The 27,147-nt window shown below is 43.7% G+C and overlaps 1 protein-coding gene across 1 annotated transcript; it reads left to right on the top strand.

The window, feature by feature from the left end:
- Positions 1-4,386: 4,386 nt before the first annotated feature.
- itgav (integrin, alpha V) lies at positions 4,387-26,610 on the top strand. The gene is made up of 30 exons (XM_080838970.1): positions 4,387-4,789; positions 5,114-5,244; positions 8,469-8,560; positions 8,870-8,984; positions 9,349-9,410; positions 9,603-9,648; positions 11,012-11,134; positions 11,433-11,477; positions 11,904-11,947; positions 12,059-12,115; positions 13,394-13,446; positions 13,832-14,037; positions 14,913-15,104; positions 15,586-15,631; positions 16,194-16,301; positions 17,965-18,020; positions 19,337-19,491; positions 20,042-20,179; positions 20,847-20,914; positions 21,328-21,475; positions 21,655-21,747; positions 22,197-22,276; positions 23,108-23,188; positions 23,272-23,377; positions 23,499-23,657; positions 23,854-23,979; positions 24,213-24,326; positions 24,696-24,803; positions 25,350-25,472; positions 25,739-26,610. The coding sequence occupies exons 1-30, from the start codon at positions 4,626-4,628 to the stop codon at positions 25,835-25,837; spliced, it is 3,138 nt and encodes a 1,045-aa protein (XP_080695096.1). The 5' UTR covers positions 4,387-4,625; the 3' UTR covers positions 25,838-26,610.
- The last annotated feature ends 537 nt before the right edge of the window (positions 26,611-27,147 follow it).

The raw sequence follows: 27,147 nt of genomic DNA, 5'->3' as shown, positions 1-27,147 counted from the left end.
TATACGACAGCGAGGATATTTTTCACCTCGGCATAAACATGCATGGCCTGTCCGGCGAGGAACAGGACTGTTTACCAAGAGCCCAGTGTTGGTCTCCATGTTGGTCTCCATGTACCAATGGAACAGCAAGCGAGGCAAATAAATCCTTATTTTCTCAACCGTTGTGCAGCTCAGAAGCCGAATGTGGCGTTGCCCTTCCCCCCTTTAGCCCAGAGACCCACCAGGTTCACTGGATTCTTCCTGCCTCAAACTCCCACGAAGTTGAAACAGTGTCTCCCACTTTTTCCAGATTTCGTGACTGCTAAATGTATCCTGGAATAAACAGCTGTCAACAGTTCCTTGACCACGATGGAGCTGATAAGTCGGGCTGATGCACTCTCCTCCTATGGAGCCATCCCTCGCCTCTTACCTGGCCCAATCTCACAACAAGGGATTACGGGCCCAGCAACTATTCTGTCAAAGCATTGCCATTTTTTCCCCCATGCACAGGCTACCATGGTTGGGCTCTGTCATCAGGTACCCTCCTGCAGACCTTACAGGCTATGTCCTTGGCCTAGCTTGATAGCACTCTGTCAGCAAGGAGCCCAGTGACTGCCGTACTTGATGAAACTCGGGTGGCTTCAGACTACATTCTCCACTTGTCTCACTGTGCAATGCTCTTCCTGGGCAGAGGGATGGCTGCCACCGTTGTGGCTCAGCGTCACCTGTGGCCCATGCTGATGTAAATGTCAGACAGGAACAGAGCTTCCTACATGGATGAACCCATTTATCCTGGTGGCTAATTCTAACATCTTTTGACTTGAAAAAGAAGCAGACGGAGGCGCTACAAAGCATCCTACCCAGACGTGATGCTAAGCCCAGACCACCATTGGGTGCTCGCCGGCCTATCGTGTCTTTCCAATCCCCTAAGAGAGCCGCTCCTCCTGGTTCTCCCAATGTGCCACTGAAGCTGCCGTCAGACAAGACTCTGCATCAGTCTGCCAGACACAATCCTTCCCCATGTGGTCTCTGTAAGGACACCACAGTGAGGAGGGAAAAAACAAATTCTTCCTAGTTATGGCTTTAACATGAAAGGGGCTGACATTTTCAGACATCGCAGTGCCAACCTTAGTGTCACCCAAGATGTGCCACGCATCTTTTGTTCCGAGGCCCAAAGGACTCGTCTCTCAGTCTTCCACGAACACACACACACACACACACACACACACACACACACAACATTCTTGCATTCAAGTATGCAAGTTTCTAATATGTCTAAAATCAGTTGTGTCATATTTCATTACATGGCACATATTTTTAATATAATAGAATAGAAAGCTTTGCATACAACGAAATTGGGTGGGAGCGCTGCTCCTGTTAGTACCATGTTACCAAGGACAACATATAACAACACAAAATACAATAAACTAAACATGATTAAGAGTAGAACAAAGTGAGGTACGTTGCAAAAAAATAGAGTAACATTTTGGTTTTATAAACATAAATAAGGTGAGATGGCATCAGTGACTTGCAGTATAATAAAGTGACTGAAGTATTAAGGTTGCACATTAATATGCCTTTTAAATGTATTATTGGACAAAAGCAGCCCTAAGATGGAACCTTGCAGCACTCCCATAACGCAAACTCTTACAGATGATGTTTTATCCTTTATCCGGATGCACTTAGATTGGTCAAGTAAGTAACACTGAATCAAATTCAGTTCATTTACAGAAAGTTGGAGTTGAGACAACTTGGAGAGTAGTACTGAATAATTGACCATATCTTCGTCACAGGCCTGCTCACAATTTTTACCATTAACTATACTTCACCAAATAGTTGATACTTCATTCTCAATGTCCTTCTTTTGAACATAGTAGATACATTTCTTCCCTTACGATTTAATTTGATTTCTATATCACATCTTTGATAGCTGTCTTATTACTAAAGTGGGAGTATGAACAAGAGATTACACTGCAAGAAATATCTTAAATCAAGGCAATATATGCTTGTTTTTTGTCTGACAAGATATTTCTTCAAACCAGGCATTTTTTATGTTAGAGCATTTCAGTTGCTTCATGTGTTTCAGCCCTAAATTATCTAAATAAGGTATTACAACTTGTTACTGAGTTAGTTCATGCTTGAAAATATTTTTTTCACCACAGACAAGTACAAAACTGTTTTGTTAAAGTCATAATCAAGACAAATGTGCTTGTTTTTAGTTTGGCCACACTAGTTTTAAGATATACGTATTTCGGTTCTTTAAAAAAAAAAAAAAAAAAATCCTGTTCTGTTGGCAGATCATTTTGTTTATTTTAAGTAATATATCCCCCATTTTATTACTTTTTGTCTTGTTTTTGAAAGCTTATTTTTTTCAGTGCATGACTGGTGTAAGGCCAGGGGCCTTATTCCTTTTCAGTGTTCTACTGTGGACGTTTTGTCAAAAACTATTTGAGCAGGGCTGCTCTTTTTCAACGTTAAAGGTCTACCTATGTATATCATATTGGCATATCATATTGACATACCCGTTTGTTAAGCGTTTTACGAAGGGCGCGTGCCACCTGTACTGGACGCTCTGTATGGTTCGCCTTTTGAACCATTAAAGTGTTGTAGGACATGATCTTCTTCTCTCCTCAGCTTCAGCAAAGTGTGTGTCTGAGATTCATGCCTTATCTGTACATTTTGGGTACCCACTGTGCACTGGTGCCACAAAGGTCACTTTGCACCCTCATGCTGCTTACGTATCTAAGGTCTTGCCCATGTCTTATAGGTGTGTGGCTTTTCACTTATGTTGCTTTCTCTCCTCTACCTCTGCAAGCTGTCCAAGCAACCTCCTTTACCTCTGAGGAGTAAAGGAGGCTGCTTGGACATGGTTGCCCCATCCGTGGCTTCCTCGATCCTCTCTCCTGGACCGGAAGGGTGTTAATGTTCTGTTCAGCCTCAGCTGTGCGGGGCATGATTATAGGTCCAATACTATTTGTGTTGTACTGAGTGAATCAGTGAACTGAGTGAATGTTCCCTGAAGGAGAGGAATTAAGTACAACACTAGTTTGACCCGCACAGCAGCTAGTGCTCGGTGAAGAGACAGAGGTGACCTGCCTTTTGTAGCTAGGTGTGGCCTTCCTATGTCACAACACATCATCTGTCTTTTAGGCATGCAAAGAGGTGTCTTCAGCCAGACACCCACATGTGTGATATCCTAGACTCTGTTTTATACCTCATTACTCTCCTTCAGGATAGAGTGGTTTTATACGTAAGCTTTTGACTGCCGTAGCACACAGAGACAAATAAATTAAAACCTATGAACACTTTCCAGAGAACAAAAGTGTAATGTTTAAGTGTCTGTGTACATGCCAAAAATAGTAATTCAATTCATATGAATTGCTTCAAAATTGCAAGAAAGAGCTAAAGGAGTGCATGTACTAGGAAGTTCCTGCCTACACACATCCTTCTTGAGTGGGCCTAGGAAATGTAATAAGAAATGTAATGTTGAGCGATGTTTTGGTAAATGCTTTTGCCCCTCATATTACAACTACTATGGTGCTTACATTAAGCTTAGTTGCTCAACTGGATAAGGTTTCCCTGAATACAGCTTTTGGGAATAGGGAGTTCAGTAACACTGGAGGTTGAGATTTTTCTGACTTTTTGTCTGCCAAAATAAACACAACTGGCATTCCATGTTTCCTCTTTATGCTGAATCTGTGTTACTACAGCATAAGGGACCCAAGGGATTTACGTAGTGCATTCTTTAAAGTATACTTCATTGCAGAACAAGAGGCACTCAGAGGCGAACCAAATATGACCAAATATGCCCAAAGTCCGATTAGTCATTCATCATTAGACATAAGGAATTAGGGGCACGATGTTGCTCTTTGAAACATGAAAGGATACGACAGCATTGCACATTTGCACAGCTGTGGAATTTTTAAAGGAACAAGTTAGACATGTTGGTCTGACATGTTGGCACGCTGTTTTAGGTCAAACTGGCTGAGGCTGTGTGCAACACTGTGCTCAGTGTGTGCATTTGTTATTCAACGACAAGTGGCGCTGTTTTCCCCAAACAAACAATAATTTCATTACGTTTTAAACAAACAATTCGAACTCTCTGTGTGTTTCGGATAAATCAGTGCCCCAGTTACACGTCTTTTGAAAATGAGAGATTCCATCATACCTCTGTGTTCGACGATAGACGGCGACACTGAGGGAAAAAACTGGTGGGCAAAAACTAGTTGCGGAAGTCTGAGTTACGTTGGGGGGTTACGTTTAAGTTGATCAGTCTTCACTTCCTGTACAGTGGGACATCCCGCTGCATCAGCCTCCGCCGTATCCATGGTGAAACAGTCTCTTTTGACATTTATTTGAAACACTGCGTCGACGTTAAGAACCTAGGACAGATATGCGACTTTACCCTACCCTGTTTAAGTCCATTATGTAAACGCTGTTCTGAATTGAAATTGGCCGTAAGAAAACGTCGGTACGATACATCTGTTTGTCCATGGACATGGAGCGTGGAATTACGGTGAATCGAATGTGTTCGTAAGCGGGAACGAGGACAAGTTGGCAACATCTTGGCTACATTTTTGTTCTCCTACCCTTTGTAGCATATTTCAAAACAAATACTTCCGAAGGCTATAGAACAACCTTGGAGAATGGGGACATATCGGAATCTATGTTTATCCGTAGCCATAATATTGTCCTGTCTCAAACACGGACTTGCATTCAACCTTGATATTGACAAACCTTCTGTGTTCTCTGGTCCTCGAGGGAGCTATTTTGGATTTTCTGTGGATTTCTTCAAACCGAGTAACAGACAGTGAGTATGGCTTTATTTGTTGGTTAGTGCGTCCGCGTCGCGGTGTGTAGACGGGTACAGCAGAGCGAAGTCACCAAGTGAACTATCTCGATGTATGATACATTGTTGCAACCATGGGAAAATGCCCTACATCCACTGTGGGATGGATTATCCAAATCTAACACATCCAGAGTGAGATTGGCCAGTTTGAATAGTTATTCCTTCGTTTATCAATTTAATAATTTTGTGATTTGTTATTTTATACCCTTGGTTCGCCGTATATTTGGGTTAAGTTGTCTATGTATAGGCTATATTTGTTTCATTGTGTGTCATTTTTGTGGCCAGATTAAATGTTCTTATAGGTGCCCCAAGAGCAATCGTGTCAACAGTGTCAAACGTGTCAGAGAGAGGCGCAGTTTACAGCTGCCCCTGGCAAACCGGAGATGGCTGTAAGCAAATACTATTTGACAATTCTGGTAAGTTCCTACACATTGTTTTAAATGTCATCTGCTGGTAGCACGTGTTTTGTCTGCGAGAAGTGAAGCTCTTGTTTATCAGTGCTGCCGAAGTTAAACTGTACCTTTCATGGCCTTTGTGTTTTTTTAATGTTGTGAATGGTGCTTCAACATGATGGATTCCCTTTGTTATGTTATGGGGCATGTATCAGTTTTGCTCCAAATGTTTTCAATAGGCTGGTAAGAGTAGCTGAACGGATTGGAGGAGAGCAACCAACAGAGACAGACAGACAATGTTTTGTACTCAAGTCAGGGCTCATCCTGGAATGTTGACACACTGTCACCCCCACTAATTAGTCCTGTATCAAGGACTGCAGAAAGGAAAACAGCTGAAAGGACATTACTGAGGAAGATGCCAGATACTGAAATCTCATTGGAGTGACGGTTTCTTTTTTAGATGCATTTCTTTATCTCGGTAGAATTGTCTTGTGTGGAATAGTGGAATGAACCATCTATGCTATAAGCCCAGGCTTTGAATCAGTGGTCCCCCCTCGAGAGTGGTATTTTACTGAGCAACAAAGGCAGAACATTGAATTGAGAAACGATGAAACGGTCCTTTAATGACATAAACAAATCATTTATGTGACCTTGTTTTGATTCAGTGTACTGCTGTCATTTATCTAGAATGAAAAGTGAAGCATGCAAGCTTCCCTTTCGGCTCGTTCAAGATCTCATTGATATTCTGGGTCTGTTCACAACAGACTTGGTTTAAACTGAGTGCTCTGAGCCAGTCCAAGTCTTTTACAATAGCACAGCACAAACTCATTCAAGTGGATTATCTCTTGGCATGCTCAAAGTCTTCACCAGGCAAAGGGTTTTGTTTTCCTCACCGTCTATCAGAACCCTTAATGACAGCATTCTGTTTGCACTCATAAAGTCTTGCGTATTCTTGTCCTTGTCTCACAGAACACAGAAAGTATCACAGAATACCGCTATTTTCAGCATGATTATAACATCGAGTCCTTTTAATCACAGGCTTATCAGTCCTATTTACAAAAGTCATTATAATGAAAATAGCAGGTTTCTAAACGTTACTGCTGTAAGTTTTCATGTAAACACTATTGTTTGCTCCCTCAAGGGAGGTCGGTGCTGCACCTAGCCATGATTTTACTGTAAGTGATGACTGAGCCACAAAAGGGCCCTTTGTGCCAGCAGATCTGCTGACTGCTAGGGAGGCAGACTCAGCCTAGATTAGAGTGGGGCTCTGGGGGTGTCGAGGTAAACACTGTAATTACTTAGTGCAGAGGAAAAGGAGCTGTTTTCCCTCTCACTGACAAGTCTGAGCATAGCACTTGCACAAATCTATTGTTTTGGTTTTGCTGGGCTATCTGTTTGTTCTAAGAAGGAACTGGTCCACTGTTTCACAGTTCCACCACTATAGTTGTGTGTGCTAAGTCAGAGAGAGAGAGAGAAGTCACGTACGTGTGTTAGTTAACTTGGTGAAAAGACAGGCAAGAAGAAGGTCAACATTTATACTGTAGTGCTTACTTTTTAGTGAATATACAGCTGGAGGGCCCTGTCTTACAATCAGGTTCAGCGGATGGCTTGGCTTCTAGTATTTAGATTGAGCATACCAACAAAGAAGTAGAGACTGATAGAAGTGGACCACACTGCCTTGTATTTCACTTCCTAGTTTTATACTTTGTTCATACTGCACACTGCAGCTGCTAAGAGTGGGCTCTGCTCGTTCAGTTGTATGGCAGCGTGGGCACACACACTCACACACTCACACACACACACACAACCACACACACACACCCACGCACACACAACCACACACGCACACACGCACACACGCACACTCACACACACACACACACACACCCACACACACACTCACACACACACACAACCACACACACACACACCCACGCACACACACCCACGCACACACAACCACACACGCACACACGCCCACACACGCACACACGCACACACGCACACATGCACACACACACACACACACACACACACACACACACACACACACACACACACACACACACACACACACACACACGACCCAGGGAAATCCCCACCTCACCAAACGAGACGGAGAGCAGCTGGACAGTCACTTCTCTACCACCCCCCCAATCACTTCTCCCCTCCTCTCCAAAGTACAGATGGCCCATGCCAGGCAGGCTGCTAGACCTGTGCTAACGCAGTCAGAGAACCCAAAGGGGGTGAACATCATCTCAAATATATGAGTGAGAAGCAGGGCTCTGTATAAACCCGCTCACCTTGTTTAAGAGGCCACTTAGAATCTGAGCACTTTCCTTTGCTTCTTATTGTTTTTAAAGATGTCTGTCTTTTCAGCCTCTGTACAGTGATGGGTGATCTCTTTTACCTGATTTGGATCTTAGATCAGTGATATGCTAATTGGCTCAGTTTGGCAACTGTTCGTGCCATGTTAGCATTCAGTTGACTTGTTAGTGTAAGCCAGGAAGGGTCTGTAAGTGGTAAACCTGCCTTTTATGGTATAGGAAGAGGGCCTCTGCCTTAGTTAGTCTGAAGTTGCCCTGATGGCCTGAAGGCTTCCTGATGACTTCCTGATGACTCAGAAGGAATATGTTATTGAATGTTCTCTGACTGCAGGAGTCAGCTATGTCATCAAAACATCAAGTCCACCCGTTGTCATTTGTTTTCTGTACATGATGATGCAGATGTTGTGTTCATAGATGAGGAAGGAATTTTAAAGAGGCAGAACTTTTTTACATCCTGTTGCTATACTCAAAGATTCCATGCACGACGCCATTCAAATTTACATTTACATTTAGTCATTTAGCAATGTCTAAAGACGTAATTGATGTCACATCACAGCCTTTTACTTGATCCAAAACGACAGAACTAACTTGCTGACAAATTAATCTCTTGACATCTTGAGATATGATTGATGCCTTTGTAGAACAAAAGGTGGAGAATAAGTCGGGATCATACAGGACCTATTAATAGCTTCAGCTGTCTCTCGTCAAGGGGATGCGTTTCACTTCATAAGCAGTCAGGGTTAAGACAAGGGCAACATATCACTTCATCAGAGAGTGGATGTTCCAGAGAGATTTTGGCCAGGAAATCACATGTTTACTGCACAACCACTGATGTTTCAGTAATGTCACTGTATTAAAATGACCTTGATGTTCTTTTGATTTGCTCTTGTAGACAGTCTGTGTCTTTTGTCTCTCTCATAGATGATCGGAAGAATGAAAACAACCAGCAAATGGAGTTCAAGACCAACCAGTGGTTTGGAGCTACGGTGCGATCCGAAGGGGATCATATTTTGGTGAGTTTGTTTACCACGGTGTGCTCTCTGGTCTTAAAGACACTGGCCGGGAAGCCAGGGTATGGTTGTCAATATCTCTCTTTATTTGGTTATTTCTCTTTCTTTCTTTCTCCCACATTTTCTGTCTGCATTTAATGGAGTGTCCTTTTGGTCAACTTCTTTTTTCTCTCTTTCTTCTTCACTCACTTCACTCACTTACTCAGTCAGTAAGTCAGTCACTCGCCTTTCATTTGGTGAGCATCAAATTAGGTCTTAAGTAGTTGTGACCTTGCTGAAGCTTTATGAAAAGTTTGTCTCTGTATCTTTCAGGCCTGCGCGCCTCTGTACCAGTGGAGTACGTATGGTCTTTCCGAGAGGGAGCCCGTCGGAACCTGCTTTCTGAAGAAAGGAACAAGTGTGGTTGAATACTCCCCTTGTCGCTCAAGTAAGCTGACCAGCTCAAATCATTTCCAGATCTGGCATTAAAAGAACGGAAGACTTGCACTGTCAGTCAGATGATTATATATAATCTTTCCACAGTCGTCTGTCTGCCCCTGAAAGTAGCTAGGAGTCAGAGAATCATTGTGTCACCTGACAAGCTAGATGTCTTTGTTGTTTGTACTTCTATAACTCTAGTCAGGTCTGTGATTAGGTCTTTATAAAATAGTCACAAGTGACATGATATATATTCTTCATCAATCTCCATTTCTTAAAACAACAGGAACTATCAAGTCAATTAATAAGAAAACATTCAAGTTTTGACATCAAAATATTTTGAATTCTTACTTTTCATTTTAATAACTCCCCAGATTTCAACTCACCAGAGGGACAAGGTTTTTGTCAAGCTGGATTCAGTGCAGATTTTGTGAAGGTACAAACGGTTTAGACCCAGAAAAAGCTCATTTAATTTTACTGGCTTTTTTTTTTTTTTAAACTTGTTGTATCTTAAGTTCTTCCGAAAATAGTTGAGCATGGTCTTTGTGGTCACCTTTAAAGCAAACAACATCCGGCTGATGTGTGAACTAAGAGTATAACTGAATATGTCCTCTTTTTCCTACAACAGAATAATAGAGTTGTTGTCGGTGGACCTGGCAGCTTCTATTGGCAAGGTAACTAATGTAATTGCATCACTTAACCAGGTTTAATATTTAAGTGCATTAGCTAGCAAGTGGACTTCAGTAAGAGAAGAAGCATGTTGTGAAAATGGGAATCTGTGCTGTGTTTTTGACAAAACTGCTGGTGGTGTTTCAAAAAGACTTTTTTGTTCAGTGGGTAAACTGGTTTTCCCCCTGTGTAAGGGCTGATAGTTAATGTGTAGTGTTTGTCTGTCTGGTCATTTGTTTAAAAAAAATAGAAATAAATGAGAAAAATCTGGAGGGCTGCGCCTTTTTGGCAGCCAGGCAGAGAATGAGTTTAAAAAAAAAGTTACAGATGGAGGGACAATAAATAATTCACTGATTCACAGGCTGTCTCCTCGACACAATTTTTTTCTCTTTTCCCTTAAGTCACTCTGTCTGCCTCTTATTGGAAAAATAGTACTAAAAAAGAATCACTGAAAGAGTTTACGGCTTGTTGTAATCCCTGTCCTGATTTAAGAGAGTGTTACCGATGTGTACGAAAGCACATTTCTGCCAGTGGTGAATACAGGAAAGACAACCTTGAAGTGTGGTCTTGAATTTGCAGCTCTAGCTTTCGACATATCAAGAATTTGCTAATAGTATGTGTTTGTTTCACATGCTGAGTAAGCCTTTTCCATTGGGATGTGTGAAGTGAATGAAAGCGAGAAGGAGAGTGAGGTAGGATGGAGAGAGAAAAATCAGTTCCCTGACGTAAATAGAAACGTCTTTCAAGTGTAAAAAGAATATTTGGCTGTCTGGTACATAGGAACTGAGGCGTGAAGTGTAGTGAATAAGCCCTGCTGGGAGCAGCTTGTGCTGGTGAATGCTTGGAGCCTGACAGCTTGGCCTGTAGTGGACTCATGCAGACATGTCCTTAGTCAGAGCAGGTTCAGGGAAAAATCCAGTGAGGGAGAAGGGGCACACAGTGCAGCTCTGTGTTCCCAAATGGAGCGCTGACGTCTAAACATAATGCTCCGGTTTAGTAGAACATGACTCCAGACAACTGCATCATAGTTTGATTTATGACTGTTATGTTTCTTTGCCTTTTTTTTGCCTGTCAGTTGTTACTGGGGTGCCATGATGGAATATTTCAGAATACTTTTCTTTATTGCAACCTGTGCTTTGGTATATTATATTGACCAAACCCCTTCTGTGATATGCTATCAGTTATATGAAAATACAGAACCTAAGAGCTAGATTCAGGTCCAGACACACAGGGAATTTGTTTTCACACGCCCATACAGAGGTCATACATAACATCATATGGTTTCCTTTTTTAAGCTACACAAGTTGTCCTCTTTAAAACCATTTTGTTTTTGCTGAAATCAGTCATGTACTTGTTCCCTTCCTTCAGGTCAGCTCATCTCTGATGACATATCAGAAATCATAGACAAGTACAACAACAACTTCTACACAACGTACAGCAATCAACTTACCACCAAGTCAGCAAGCGCCCAGTATGATGACAGCTACTTAGGTAAGGCTCTTTTTTGCTAACATCTTTAGTCGACACCCTTAATTGTGAATCTCACAGTTGCAAACATGCTGTTTTGCAATGCAGTGACTGCCATTATCTGAACATCAGCACGGGTTGTTAAAATGACTGGTTCATCTGATACAATAACTGATACATCTGATTCAAAATAACTTTCATCTGAGCTCAAGCAGGCTCGTACATGCTGTGTGGTGTAGTTAGTGCTGTCGAGTGCCAAAAAGAACTCCCCAAAGATCTTGCTGATCTTGCTCTCTCTTTCTCTTCCCCTCCCCCTCCATAGGGTACTCTGTAGCAGTGGGAGACTTCAATAACGACGGGGACGAAGGTGAGTGTAAATGCAATCGGCAATTATTCTAACACTCCTCAGGTGTCTCTGTGCACGCATTCATGCCTTGATCTCTCCTGCCTTAATGCAAGAGACCAGCATGTGCCTCGGCATGTCTCCTTAGGCCGTTTCACTTCAGTACAGCCCAGTGGGAAAGACCTGCATTGTCTTCCTTGTGTGGCCGTGACTATATTTCTCAGATACCTCGTCACCTTGTGGTTTAAGTCTAGTCCATGAGAGCACCTCATGACTGCTATGAGCTATTCATTATGCACTGACGACATTGAGATGGTGGGGTGTGTGGGCTTAGCCCTAAATACAGGTGTCTGGCATTGCCCTAGCCCCCACAGTTAATCCTCTAACTGAGTGCCAGTGTTGCTCAATGGAGGCATTCTTTGGTTTAATTTACTGCTTCTCTTCATACAGATTACATTACCGGAGTTCCCAGAGGAGAAAAGGCCCTTGGTTATGTAAGAGCTCTATGGCCTTTTAATAAACTGTATATCGTAAGCACGTAAATATATATGGTTTGTTCCTTTCAGAAAGAGGAAGGTTAATTCCTACTTATTGTGTCTTCTCAGGTTAACATCTTTAATGGGAAGAATATGGTGTCTATGCTTAACTTCACTGGTGTTCAGGTAAGCTGTGGGCGTTCATCTGCACTTATTTACCCACATACCCACCCCCCCCCCCCCCCACACACACACACACCCCCATGATCCAATATGATCCCCTTCGGATTGCACCATAGCTCCAACACACTCCACACTTCCTAGATATGTCCAATCAGATCCCTCCACCTGTGTCATGTGATGTGGGTGTGATGTGATGGCACTTTGCTGACAGCGTATCGGAGGTCGCTCCGGCATGCATATTTTAACAGAATGTCCCTTGTGGTCGCGGCCTAGTTTTGTGTGGTATTTGTTTACAAGCCAGGAGTTCATGTCCTAAATCCACTCCCACATCTGGAAGCTATTGTGAACAGCATTCAGAGGTTTGGAGAAGGACAGAAAGAGAGATGGAGAGAGAAAGAGAAATAGAAATGGAGAGAGAGACGGAGCGGTGGAGAGGCAGCGGCGGAGGATGAGGAGGAGGAAGAGAGGGAGTGCTCAGTCAGCACAGGATGGAGGCAGAGTGCCCAGACCTCAGACCCAAAATATGATTGGCTTAGATGCTAGCATAGCACACCGCTAATCTCTCTCTATCTCATCAGAAATGGTTTGTCCCTGAGAGATAGAGAAATAAGATTTCCCTGCTTGTGTGAAAGATAATGCTGTTTTCGGAACATGGCGGTTGCTATTATGACACTGGTTTCACACAAACACATTGAGGAATCTAATTGAAAAATCAGTTTGGCCCAATATGGAAAGATTATGACTCTGACTGTGGCGTTTATCCTGTTGCACAAGAGGAATCTAATTTCTGCAGCCTCTCTCCACCACCACCACCCATTTTCATTTATAATTCCGGTCCTGACACGCACACACTTCTCACACATAAAAAAAGAAAGAAAAGGAACGAGGGAGAAAGAAAACTGTTAACAAGCATATAAAGCCGAGGCCTCTCATCCTACCCTGCAGTAAAGCCAGTCAGCCGCCAGAAAAGAGAGCTGGGCACGTAGCCTGTTTTGTACATTGAATGGCAAGGTCCTGACCAAAATGTGTGTATCCATGTCGGGGGACTCAGCAGGCTGCCTTTAGTTTGCATATTTGGGATTGATCACCCACACAGCGCACAAACAGAAAACGCCAACCGTCCATAATGACAGAGGGAATTGAGCTCTTGGCTACAGCTGCTGTGGAATGCTGTGTGTAGATTTGTGTTGCCCTGTGCTGGTTTTGCCCTGTGATGGTTTACTGTGTTTTTGGTTGTCTTTCATGACCATGATGTTTTCTTTGCTGTGTTTATTATCACAGATGGCTGCCTATTTTGGGCATTCGGTAGCAGCCACTGACATTAACAATGATGGGTAAGCGACGTCTTCACATACCAGGAGATTATGAGTAGCGCTTCTTAGAGCAGTTACCTTCATGCTGTGTGTGTGAACAAAAGTCTGGAAATGTGCAGAGGCTGAGAGTAACCTTTGGAAAAGCACCATGATAATGTGGGAGGATTTAGACCAGGATGTCCCTGTTTGCTTTTCTTACTTTCTCTTTTCCCTTTCTCTTTCTTTTTGTCTCTTTCTCCCATCTCTCTTTCTTTCTGTGTCAATCTGTCCTTTGTTTTGGTTTCTTGCTCTCTGTTTCTCTCTCTTTCTATTCTTGTCTCGTTCTCTCTCTCTGTTTCTGTTTCTCTCTCTTATCCCTCCTTTCTTTCTTTCTTTCCTTCTTTCTCTCTTTCCCTCCTTGTCCCAGGCTGGTGGATCTGTTTGTGGGAGCCCCTCTCTTCATGGACCGTGGCTCAGACGGGAAGCTGCGTGAGGTGGGGCAGGTGTACGTGTACATGGGCAAGGGCGCCTTCACCTTCCTCAGCCCCCAGAAGCTCACCGGCTCCGAGATCTACGCCCGCTTCGGCAGCTCCATCGCCAGCCTGGGGGACCTGGACCTAGACGGCTTCAATGGTACAGCACTATGGGCACATCCCTCTCTGGACAGGGCAGTTGAAGAGCAGTTTGTGTAGTTTGCCTAGAGGAGCAAGACTGCACAGACATTACGCTATCATAAGTCATTTTCACAATGTTTTAAGGGTCACATTATTTACATGCGCTTGGCCATAAAACAACATTGTCAACAAGTGTGGCATTTCTAGGCAGTTTATCTACTTATTTTTTATTATTTACAATATTTATTTATTTATTTACATATAGGACATAAAGGATATTTATTTATCTTAAGCAAGTAACTTGGCCTACTCATTCATTCTTGAATACTGTTACTTAAAAAAAACCTTGTTTCCCGGAATATACAGATAGGTGTATGCCTTTACTGTATGTTGCCTTAACCTTCACTGTATGTTCCTGGGATGCAAATATCCAATGAATAGATGCAAAAGTAGATTTATGTAAAAATGTGTCAGGTAACACACTCAAGCCACACATGAATGCTTTGGTACTAGGCATGAACGAGCATTCATGTTCTTAGCATAAGAACACTAATGCATCCCATTTCTGTGAATAAAAGAGCACTATTTGGTTAGGTGCACAATCCCGTAATTCATTGTGTGAAAATACATCATCAGAGCGTGGGCAAGATTAGCTGTGTCTGCAGCCCAATAAGGTGACTCACGGCACAATCCGCAAAGCCAAACATTGTTATCACCTCCTGTGTGCCGTGTGAGTTTATTGTTGGATTAGGTGAGCACAGGCCCCTTAGTCACTGGATTTTGGCTGCTGTTGGAGTTGTTAGTGTTAGAACAGTGACAGCCTCTGACTCATAAAGAGGTTCATAACCCCCCCCCCCCCCCCCCCCCTCCTATTCTGTGTGTGTGTGTGCTCAGATGTGGCCATAGCCGCCCCCTACGGAGGACCGGACCACCAGGGTCTGGTGTACATCCACAATGGCCGGGCAGCGGGGGCTGAGCTCACAGCCTCCCAGGTGCTGGAGGGCCGCTGGGCCTCCACCTCCATGCCTCCCAGCTTTGGCTACGCCATGCACGGCGCCACAGACATCGACCTGAACGGATACCCAGGTGAGTAGTCCTGAAGGTGGCATTGAATTGAAATACTGAAACATATATCATTTTTACGCATTCTCATTACAGAATTTGAAAAATTATAATAATACTGCAATGAGATAATGTAAGATTTGTCAGGAATTTGTCAGGAAGTATGATAACTTGCATAAAGACACACTTGGACAACCCACACATACTTACATTAAAAAAAATGCTCTGGTAAAGTATTTATGCAAACTGTCAGAGTGATATATCTGTTATTCCAAAAATGTAACAGAAAGTGAACTGTTTTTTTTTCTGTTAATACAAGTTCTGTATGTGAAGCAATGGCTCAGCCCCAGGTCTTCTGGGGGAGGAAGGGGGGTAATCATTCTTACTGTAGGCTTGAGCCTCTGTTTTATTTGGCTCTGCGTAGCCTCCCTGTTGAAATGTTTCATGGCTGCTTTCTCTCTCTCTCTCTCGCTCTCTCTCTCTCTCTCTCTCACTGCACCGACAGACCTGATTGTGGGCGTGTTTGGCGCTGACAAAGCTGTTCTCTACAGGTACAGTAAAGCATGCATTTTGCTCGGTTCACTTTGAAGTCACATATGTGTTTGATAAACGTTTATGTTCTGGGGCCAATAAAGCCCTTAAAAGGTGTGTTAGTTTCATCAAAAAAGGTTTCCCACCCGGTTTTTATGTGCAATTAGTCTGCCGTTAATCCAAAGCAGTGGCTAGGGGGTTTCAAACAACCCACTCAGCAGAATGCTTTGCCCTTACACCTAACCTGCATCATAGAAGCTGTGTATTGATTGACACAGAAACTCTCTGAGGCATGTGTGCTTTTTGTTGTCTGCCTGGCCTAGATTGATTTGTTTGCGAGTAGGCTTGCTTTGAAAGCTCATTTGTCGATGTACAAGTAGGCTTTATAGGTTGTGAGGGAATGTTTAATACGTTATTCACTCTCCCTCTCTCTCTCTCTCACTCTTCATCTCATTCTCTGTTCTTCTCTTTCTCTATCAATTTCTCTCTCTCTCTTTCTTTCTTTCATTCTTTCTCACTCCTCATCTCCCTCTCTCTCTCTCATGCTCTCGTTGATTCTCTTGCCCTTCTCCATCCCACTAGGGCTCGGCCAGTCATCAGTGTAAACGCCACCCTGGACATCAGCCCTCAGATCCTGAACCCAGAGGACCGGAGCTGTCAGCTGCCTGGCACCTCCACCTCAGTGTCCTGGTGAGGCACCCTCACATCACTGCCTCACATCACTGCTTTACATCACCAACCACAGGCCTCAGGGCAAAGATACTAATAACCCTTAGATCCCGTCAGATTCAATTTGTGTCTAAATTCTTTGAAATTTCATACATACATTACTCTTGGTTCCGCATCTCATTAAGTACTTCCTGCCTTGGTGTGAATCACATGGACTAGCTTTTTTCTAATGATGCTACTTGCTAGTCTGTGCGACAAACTATTATGAAGTAATCCGGTTTTGAAATTAAGTTAAATTTCGGCCGTCATAAACTGGATAGATTAACATAAATCTATCTCCAAACACTCATTATTCTTGTTAGAATTAACATTACCCACGAAGTTGCTCATAAAGCCTACGTGAAACAGGCAGGACTATCAAATGAAAGAGCGGAGCTTATGCTTCAGAAATGACACTAGTAACTTGCTTGTGGAACAAAGTAGGTAAGAGTAATCGTCTTTTTAAAAACACATCAAATTCAACAATTTGTCTTTTGTAATTTCTTCATCCATTTTCACACCTCTGCGTTGTACCCAAGGGAAACATAAACAGTCCTTTCAGATGATGCTAGTTGCTAATATGTGCAACGAAGTATGGTGGAGTTATCCAGTTTTGAAACTAAGTTCTGCATTGTTGCATAATACTTCCCTTAAGTCCCTTATAACATTTCTAATAATACTATTTTGCACATATACTACCAGTCAAAAACTCAAGTTTTCAATTATTGAAATGAAAATTGAAATATTTATTGAAATGTATGCAGTTTAATGTCTTGATGTACTCTGAAATGAAAGCATAGAACAAAAAAAGAAAACAAACACCACATTTATTTTTCCATAAATGCACCATTAATAATGGAATAGTTCTGATTCCATTTTTGACTCCTTAAGGTAGCCTCCATTTGCTGATATAACACCTGAACACACTCATGCCTTTTTTAAAGAAATGAAATGGAATACTATTCAGAAAGGCCTTCCCAACACCATTGCAGCAGTTCCCACAAATATGTTGCACTTTGGTTGGTTGCCTTGCTTTCACTCTTCTGTCCACTTCATCCCAAACCAGCTTGATGGGCTTTAAGTCTGGAGTCGGTGCTGGCCATTCGATGACATAGCACTACAGCTCACACTAACATTACTGGATCATGTTCTTAACCCAACCCTAGCATTAGTCATCTTTAAAAGCACCCGCATCAACTCTGAGATTGGAGGGACCGTTTTGTGTTTTTTTTGTGTCTTGACAGGATGATAAGGCCTGGGAGTAGGTACCCATACTGCCCAGCAAGCCTGTCCCCTAGAGAGTGAATAAAGGCTTTGTGCTCGCAGAGCTCTTATCAGGATGTATCAAGATGGATTTGGCTGTAATGCGACTCCAATCCTGATCTGATAAGGGTATTAGGTTGACTATTCAAAAATAGCTGCGCTGGAATGGAGCGAAGGTGAAGAGGTTTATTGTGATTTAGTGCGGAATAACAAATGCCGAAAATGAGGAGTTGCCTGAGGAAACGTATTTGCACTGTTCAAACCCCTCTGTGTTTTGGAAGAAAATATCTGTTCACAGATGCACCGTGCTTTTGACAGATCATGTTTCAGCAGAGGTTGTTTTCTTTTTTTTAACTCGCCATTTTATTTTCTCTTTCTTCAGTTTTACAGTGAAATACTGCCTGAAGGCAAGTGGAAGAGGTGCCCCATCCAATCTGAGTGAGTATAAGAGTCCAATCATTTTATATGATAAACAGTCTCCTTTAAAAAATGCATCCAATTCAGGTGAAAATGCGTCACATGTAACATCACTAAGGTCTTTTGCCACAGTTTACCTTGCAAATGGAAACGTTTTTCTCTCCTGCTGCCAATTAAGGGCATGTCTGCAGGCTAGCTGTTAGCTCACAGTGTGAGAACAGCAAACTGTGTGGCAAGCAGCCCTCATAAATGCTCCGTCCGGCTCTGGCTTTGGGTTTCACACAAGCCTAGTGGGTAATGGCTCCCAGATACAAGGCTTTGCTGTCTGCAACCTCACAGGCGACAGGTTTGATTCATTTCTCTCTCTTTCAGCCCGTTTGAAGTCGCTCGTCCTTCTGTTGGAGCTGTGAAAGCCAAACAGTCATGCACTCTAGTTTCCTTCCTTTTTTAGCTGTGTGGAATGATCAGTCCTCGAAAGCCCAACAAAAGGTTGGGTGTACTGACAAACAGAATCATATCTGATTAGAGAGGGAAGAGACGGATGTGAAAGCGGATGTTGAATTCAGTTGAAACAAACAAAGTTGAAACAAAAATACTTGATCCTTTCTGTACATTTGTATTCTGGGGTGTTTGGACAGGGGAAGGGATGCTGTCGAGGAGGAGTGTTTTCTTTGGGGGGCGGGGGGTGGTGGTGTGCAGCCACCATTAAATGTGAGAGGGCCCCTCTGACCCTGGACCCCAAGCACATACACCCCTCCATACACACACACACACACACACACACACACACACACACACACACATATCTCTGTTTGAGAGCAGGGTGGTGTCAATGAGAATGAGGTCAATCAGGGTGTGGGGAACAGCTGGGCCTCATCTCGCAGCTCCTCCGTGTCACAACCAAACAGCCGTGAGCTAAGCCAGACAGACCCAGCATCCCCGGCACTGAGGCGACTCAGGAAATGGCCAATGCAGCCCGTTCTGCTGACCTTGTGCTTTTTAGGAAAGCGGTTCCGCTTGACCCCATGCCCTGTTTTTCATGACGCCTGCATTATAGCTCCTTAGCTGTCGCTTTCATCTAAAGGGAATAAGTGGTCAGGGCAAGAATGCATCCCTTGTAAGGAAAGTGGATTTAAAACTGTTGGAGTCTCTAATTGACATGCTGCGGTCCACAGAGACCCACACACAGATATGATCCAGAGGGCCATGGGGATGGTTAGGCGTTTGCAGATCGACTTCAGGCCAAGCCGGAGTTAAAATCCTGTTTATCTGCAGAGAATCTTAATTTGCAGTTCAGTCTTGATTAACGTCTTGTGTTCCGCCCACCCTCTTATTAGACTTCCAGGTGGACATCGTCCTGGACAAGCTCAAGCACAAGGGGGCGGTCAAGCGCGTCCTCTTCCTCCACAACCGCCAGTCCCAGTATTCCAAGAACATGACCGTGTCCAACGGCCGAGCACCGGGCTGCGAGGAGCTGGTGGCCTACTTGATCGTGAGTGTTGGAGCCCAATCCTCTGCCCCTGCTAAACTCATCTCTCATGCCTCAAGGCCCACTCCTCCTTCCCTGTTTGTTATCCTTGGCCATCCTTAATATGTGAATATGTCCCCCCCCCCCTCCTTTTTTTCAAATCCACTGTATGTGTAGTGTTGCTTAGCTCTTCCCAGGCCTCCTTAGTCCTCTTTCAACATAGGGCAAAGAGTTGTTGCATTGCTGTTGCACACAGAAATAAATAAACCCTGGAATAAATCAAACATGTTTTGGACAGTGGTGACTTTAAAGTTGTTCTTGAGAGGGGAAGACAGCAAAAAAACAAAAAAAAACAGCATCTCTGTTAAGAAAGAAAAGAACTGGAAACCCATACATGGAAATAGTCCACTGTGTTTGTTTGGTGTGAAGGCAGGAGTTGGAAATTCCCCAGGGCTGAGGTCAGTATAAAGCTAACTTTTCTCTCTCTCTCTCTCTCTCTCTCTCTCTCTCTCTCTCTCTCTCTCTCTCTCTCTCTCTCTGTCTCTCTCTCTCTCTTTCTGTCTGTCTTCTGCAGGATGACTCAGAGTTCAGGGATAAGATCACGCCCATTGCTGTGTTCATGGAGTACCGGCTGGACTACAAGACGGCTGCAGACAAAACTGGCCTGCTGCCCATCTTGGATCAGTCCACGCCTGCCAACGTGACCAAACAGGTACTCGCAGCGGTGGTGGGCCCAGGACCTTATCGGCCTCAGTGGCTGTGCAGGGGATTAACTGAGGACATGGTTGATTGCTGTGCTCTGTGATGTGGCTGTGATCTGTGTTGTGGCTGTGCTGTGAGTTGTGGCTGTGCTGTGCTTGTGTGACTGTGTGACTGTGTGTGTGCGTGTGTGCGTGTGTGCGTGTGTGCGTGTGTGCGTGTGTGTGTGCGTGTGTGCGTGTGTGACTGTGTGACTGCGTGTGTGCGTGTGTGCGTGCGTGCGTGCGTGTGTGCGTGTGTGTGTGTTTGTGTGTTTGGGTGTGGACTGGAAGGATGGGCGTTACCGTAGCTGCTCTAAGTCGCCTTGATGCTTGACACTATGAAGTCAACAGCGCCTGTCGCAACACTGCCAGTTTCCAGATGCTATTAATTAAAAGCCCCTGTGAATATGCTAGACATGGATGCACTGTCAAAGACAGAGAAATATAGCAATTCAATTGAAATAATTTAGAAAAACATGACAATAGGTTTTTATTATATGCATCATAAGAAATGTCCAAAGAAATTATATTTAGCTTCAATACATTGACAGGCCAGTTTATAAGTTTTGTGACAAACAAAACCTCACTTGACTTGAAGTGCTGTACTTACAGTGATGACTGTTCTCCCTCATTTTCCAGGCTCATTTATTATTGGATTGCGGGGAGGATAATATCTGCAAACCAGATCTGAAATTGTCTGTGGTGAGGTGAGTCAGACGTGCCAGTCTGAGGACGACCCAGAATAAACCACTTCCTTCCTGCTCGAATCAGACAGTGGCCTGGTGCCTCCTATAGCCCAGCCTAGTGATGACTAAACACAGTCTGTGCCCACAGCTCAGTTCCACAAGATCCATTATCGATTAACAGAAAGTAGGAAACGCTATCACTACTTAGATCACATAGTTCTCGTCTTTGACGCTTAGAAATGAATCAGATTTGGTTTTTCCTCTTGTGTGTAGAACTGATTGTCAGACTACAAAACTAGAGAGTCATGACTGTATTAGTATTCATTTGACGGTTCAAAGTTTGTACTAGTGTCCGAGCCAGACCGATGGGTGAGAGGTGAATGTGACTAAACAATGCTGTGTCTCTCTGTCTCTGTGTCTCTGTTCTGTGGCAGTGACCAGAAGCAGATCTACATTGGTGATGATAACCCCCTGACCCTCGCCGTCACCGCAGAGAACAGCGGGGAGGGGGCGTACGAGGCTGAGCTCCACGTCATCATGCCCCCCCAGGCCGACTTCATCGGGGTGGTGCGCAACAGTGAGGTCAGTCCAGCCACACACCAGGAAACCATGGCAACCCACCGCAGCTGTGGAACTGTGCTCTTGGCTCTAAGCTCTTGGCTCTTTGAGGTGGGATTGTAGTTGTGGTTGAACGTGATTGATGTTTTTCTTTTCTTGTTCTCGTTTTGGCTCCGCTCGTCTCGCCCCACCCCGCCCCTCAGACGCTCTCCAGGCTCTCCTGTGCTTACAAGAGAGAGAACCAGACCAGGATGGTGGTGTGTGACCTGGGAAACCCCATGAAGGGCGGCACAAAGGTGAGGGTGACTTTGCAGCCTTTGTGTGCTGTTTTCTTTCCTCTATTTCAGTGCACTTTGAATCTTTGTAGTGTGCATTGTGAACGGGAGGGGGCCGTGTTCGCAACGCACACAAATTACTCACGGTTGGATTAATAAGCCCTGCTGAGCAGACAAAAAGGCTCTTGAAGTTAACACCTTATCCAACATGCGTCTAACAAAACCTCAAAGGTTAGGCTGTACATATTTAAAGAGGGTGCTCGAGAAGAGAAATAGACAGAATTCAGTGTATGTCTGGTTCAGCAAATGCCCCAGGCAAAGTTTACCATCTGAAGCAGCCGCTCCAATGCTGATGCTGCAGTTCACCTCAGGGTGTTAAAGAGGTACCGAATGCGGTTGAATTGGCCCCTGGCCGAGGCTGTGTGCCCGTGGTGGCCTGGCAGTGTGTCAACCCCTCTGGTGTTCTCTAGGTCGTGGCCGGGCTTCGCTTCAGCGTCCACCAGCTGTCAGAGCAGGACACCTCTGTCAAGTTTGACCTGCAGATCATCAGGTACTCTCCACCATCTGCTCTGTTTGAGGAGTACTTATTTAGTATGTATAATAATAGATATCACTTTATGAGAATATTATAATAACAATAATTATTATTATTGCATGTATACAGTTTATCTTGCACTGTTAACTGGGTTATGTTTGTCTGTTTGTTAGTGTTAAGTGTTAATGCCGCTCTCCCTCGATTGCTCTTTGAGGCTGTGATATTTTTACAGTTCCCTTTGCACACACATCCAGTCCCCCTCTGTAAATAAACACGGCAGTAAAAGCTTGTGGATAATCATTACACTGCCTGATGATGATGAGACTCTGACTCAGAGGCATTTTAATTACACATGCCCATGTTTCCATTTTGGTCCTGCTATATCTTCACGGAGCTCCGCTCTCAGTCAATTTGTCTTTTCACAACGGTCCCTGGGGGAGGGTGGGGCTATTTTCTGTAATGTGTGTTGATGATGGAGGTTGTTCAAGGCACTTAGCCATGACTTCAAAGAAAGGAACCAAATGTTAGCAGGAAGTTAGCCAGTTATGATGACCTTTACCATTATGAACATGATACCTTTACTGCTGGTGATGTTTATGAAGCAGTGGTGAGGTTCATTCTGTGATTTTACTGCCTTGGTAGGTCATTTCTGTGAAACTCAGTCATAGAAACCAGCAAAAGCAGTGAGTCAGTGCTAATCTAGGAGAAACAAATTATTGTGCGTTCTTTCAGCTCCCTAGGTTCACTATGGAGCAACAGCGCCATCTTGTGTTTAAGGACCAGGTTCAATTATTTAGACCTCTTTTGCCATATGTGTTTTTAATAATGCTTGTCCTTTTGTTGTAGTTCTAACCAGTTCAACAACACAAGCAACCTAGTCTCCAGTGTCACGAAGCTTGCCGTCTTAGCCAGAGTGGAAATAAGAGGGTGAGAAGGTTTTTCCAGAATCAGCGTTTTATCTTGTGATCTTGTGATCTCTTCTGTCTGACACTCCTCTGGTCTGTTTGCAGTGTATCTGCCCCTGATCAAGTCTTCCTCCCCATTGCCAACTGGCAGCCCAAAGACAACCCGGTGCTGGAGGATGACATTGGACCCCTCATCCTCCATGTGTATGAGGTCAGAGAAATACTTCTTTTTTTTCATCTCATCCCAAACTAAATGCTTTGTGTTAACCAAAAAGCAAAAGGTTTCGGAGAAGGTTTTCTTCATATACTCAACCGATTCTTTTTATCCTTAGCTCCGGAACAAAGGCCCAAGCACATTCAGTAAGGCTATGTTGGACATCAAGCTCCCTTACAAGTACAACAACGGCTCGCTGCTCTACATTACCAAGTACACGGTGGATGGAGCCATGAACTGCAGCACGGACATGGAAATCAACCCTCTCAATGTCTCTGTAAGTGTCTTCAATGTGTGATGTCACTGATGAATGTAAAACATTTAAGATGGTGAAAAATATGTATGTCTCCAGTGCGCTGTTAGTGTTTTTAGATAAAAGCATCCGCTAATGAATGCTAACACATGAATGAATGAGTGAGCAATGAGTGCAGGTCATGCAGATTTACAACAGTGAGGCTCCTCTTCCTCCTCAGAACCCCACGTTTTTGGACAAGAATGTCACGGTATCCAGTGGAGACCGGTCGGAGAGCAGGAACCGCAACCATGTGCACCGCCGTGACCTGGAGCGCAAGCAGATGGAGGGGGACCTCGAGACGCTGGTACTGTCTGGGCTCACCTTCTTCTACACATTATGACATCAGCTGACACCCAATTACATTATAATGTATAATAATAGTAATATGATGATGATGCATAGATTGAGAGTATGAATCCATGTGCTTATATCTAGTTACTTGCCATGGATTTATGCAGATCAGATTAACAGATCAGAGATGCTTTACTGAAAACACAATGATTTATGGAAGTTGTGATCTGCTGCATGGACCTGTAGGACTGTGACAAGGCCAAGTGTCTGAAGATCCAGTGTCGGGTGGGGCGACTGGAGAGGGGACAGAGTGCCATCCTCTTCATCCGCTCTCGGCTTGGCGTGGGCACCTTCCTCAAGGTGAGATGAGATCTCTTGCGCGTGCCTTGCTCTGGTTCCATTCTGGGCTGTAAGTGATCTGTAGGGGATCTGTAGAAGGTCTGTAGGGGATCTGTAGGAAATCTGTAGAGGATCTGTAGAGGATCTGTAGAGGATCTGAAGGGGATCTGTAGGTGATCTGTAGGTGATCTGTAGGTGATCTGTAGGTGATTTGTAAGTGATTTGTAGAGGATCTGTAGGAGATCTGTAGGAGATCTGTAGGTGATCTGTAGGTGATTTGTAAGTGATTTGTAGAGGATCTGTAGGAGATCTGTAGGAGATCTGAAGGGGATCTGTAGAGGAACTGTAGGGGATCTGGTGTCTGACTGCAGGTGTTCTCTTCCATTTAAGGCCGAGTCCCAGAACCGCTCCTACATCGTCAAGTCCTCAGCCACTTTCAATGTCATTGAGATGCCCTACAAGAACTTGGTGTCTGAGTTTCCATCCAACAGCACGGCGGTGAGTATGGTTGTGAGGCTTCTACATAACGATGCCTCGGTGCTGTGTGACAACTAGAACTGAAATGGGAACTTGAATTTCAAATATGTTATTAGGTACAAATAGGGAAATATTTAATATAAATGTATAATACACCAAGTGTCATTAGTTAGTTGCTTGCTTAGCAGATTTGTGAACTGTGAACTTGTCAGTGGAGCATGCACGGGGCCTTATGTGCTTTGGCTTTTAAACTCTTAACCACTTTTAATCCGTTGCATTTTCGAATGCCTTTAGGCAATGCGGGTTGCATAATTTATGTACAGATGGTTATCTCTGTGTTAGAACTCATTGACTGAGAGAGATTTATTCTCTTGCATCTTCATATTATGTCTAAAAAAGCAAAACTGCAATTTGCTCCTGTGATTCAGTGCAGTTCTAATTGAGTCTGATCCTCTATTCTGAAAATTGGATGGAAAGACACTCAGATAGGATCTTGACCTATGAATGACCTTGTGAGTGTAGCAGTGTTTTCAGTGAGTGAGAGAGACCCTCTCATCTGTGCCTCAGGTGAACCTAGCTGTGATCTGGGTGAAGACAGACTACACCCAGCCTGTGCCAGGATGGGTTGTTGCCCTTGCTGTGTTGGCTGGCCTCCTCCTGCTAGCCCTGCTCATCTTTGTGATGTACAAGGTAAGGCATTTGTGTAAGGGAAAAAACGACGTGTCTCAGTTCTGTCCGCTAATCTTATTTTACCTTCCTCACGTATTGTATGTTCCATGACAAGTGACTTTTAAGGATATGCTTAGATATTTACCCAAAGTAGTCCTCGCCGCTTGTGGGTCATGCAGTCCTAAACAAAACTCACCACCTCTTGTCGACCAGATGAGTGGCAGAATTCAAACAGTGGTGTGACTTGTGTAACGGATACGTGTCTGTCCCCTCCTCCGCACCTCTAGCTGGGCTTCTTTAAGCGAGTGCGCCCCCCTCAGGGAGACTGCACGGAGAAGGAGCAGCTGCAGCCACTAGAGAACGGCGACCGCAACACAGAAGCATGAGGGGCCGTCAAAGCACTGTGTCAACGCCACATCTCCAAGAATGAACTGGGAAATGTCTTATGGTGACCGCCATAAGACAGAACTATAGAGTTGTGTGTGTGTGTGTGTGTGTGTGTGTGAATGTTGTGTGTGAGTGTGTGTGAGTGTGAGTGTTGTGTGTAAGTGTTGTGTGTGAGTGTTGTGTGTGTTTGTGTGGGTGTTTTGTGAGTCACGTGGCCCATTTGAAAATCTTGGGACAGATTGACCCATAAATGCAGTTCTTTGCCAACTTTGGCTGTGCATACGCAGTACTTTCAATTGTGGACACTGGAGGAGTGATTGCTTTTGGTCTAGACTGCTCTGATTCGTGTGACTGCCACAGCGCTAACAACAGGGGGGAAACCCAAACGAAGAAGACGTGCTGAAACCTTCAAATGCAGTGGTGTTCATGTCTTTAGACTTTCCCTCGTACTGGGACGAGTGCCAATCCTGTTTGACTGTGCTTCAACAAAACCTGCTGGTTAAATCTATGCATATTTACTGCACTGACTTTCATGAGATTCCCTTGGCAAATGTAGTTGAAATATGAGGCGTTTGAATAACCATTGTTTACACTGTTAGTTTGAAGCAATAGAGAATAAATAGGTCTTAACTCTGTAATAAATGTAGTGTCAAATGGATTGGGAAATTTGCAATAATCATGTACCTTGAATAGCTACTGCCATGTGCTGCTTCAGGTTAATAATACGCCAAGAAGGAGGCCACTTTAAAACCCTGGTTTCGCGAAACAGTTTGACGCACTCCTCTGTTGTGTAATTTAAATGCACTCCTATTTCATTTCCTTTTTTTTTTTTTAAATATAATTTTTTTTTTTTTAGCTGAAATGTTTAAATTAAATTATTTTGTCTTTTTCTTCCTCTGACTTTTAGGTGGTGGAAATAGAATAATTTCATGGAATACTTCAATTTGTATTTTTAAAATATGGTTTGCATTTTTTACTATTCTAAAATAGAGGTACTACATTCACCATAAACGTATCACTCCATCTCATCGTAAATAAAATCTTAACACTTTTTTTATTTGTATTTCCAAACACTCTCACAACATTTTCATTTCAAGACTCAAGTCCAAGGGCATAGTGTGAAGCTGCTGTTAGCTCTTGCTTTAGGAGCAGAAAATCACTGCGTAATGGAAACCATCACTGCATAATGGAAAGTATTTTACGGCAAAAACAGCATTTCTTCATAATAGTACTGTAAGACATACAGTCTACCAGTCTAGCTTGAGTTTTTTTGCCAGTCTGCATTGGTCTATTTTTTTTGTTGCACATT

The sequence above is a fragment of the Sprattus sprattus genome (genome assembly GCF_963457725.1).
Source record: "Sprattus sprattus genome assembly, chromosome: 5".
NCBI classification, from domain to species: Eukaryota; Metazoa; Chordata; class Actinopteri; order Clupeiformes; family Clupeidae; genus Sprattus; species Sprattus sprattus.
The sequence above is the reverse complement of the archived record's forward strand: the minus strand, read 5'-3'. Positions and strand labels throughout refer to the sequence as shown.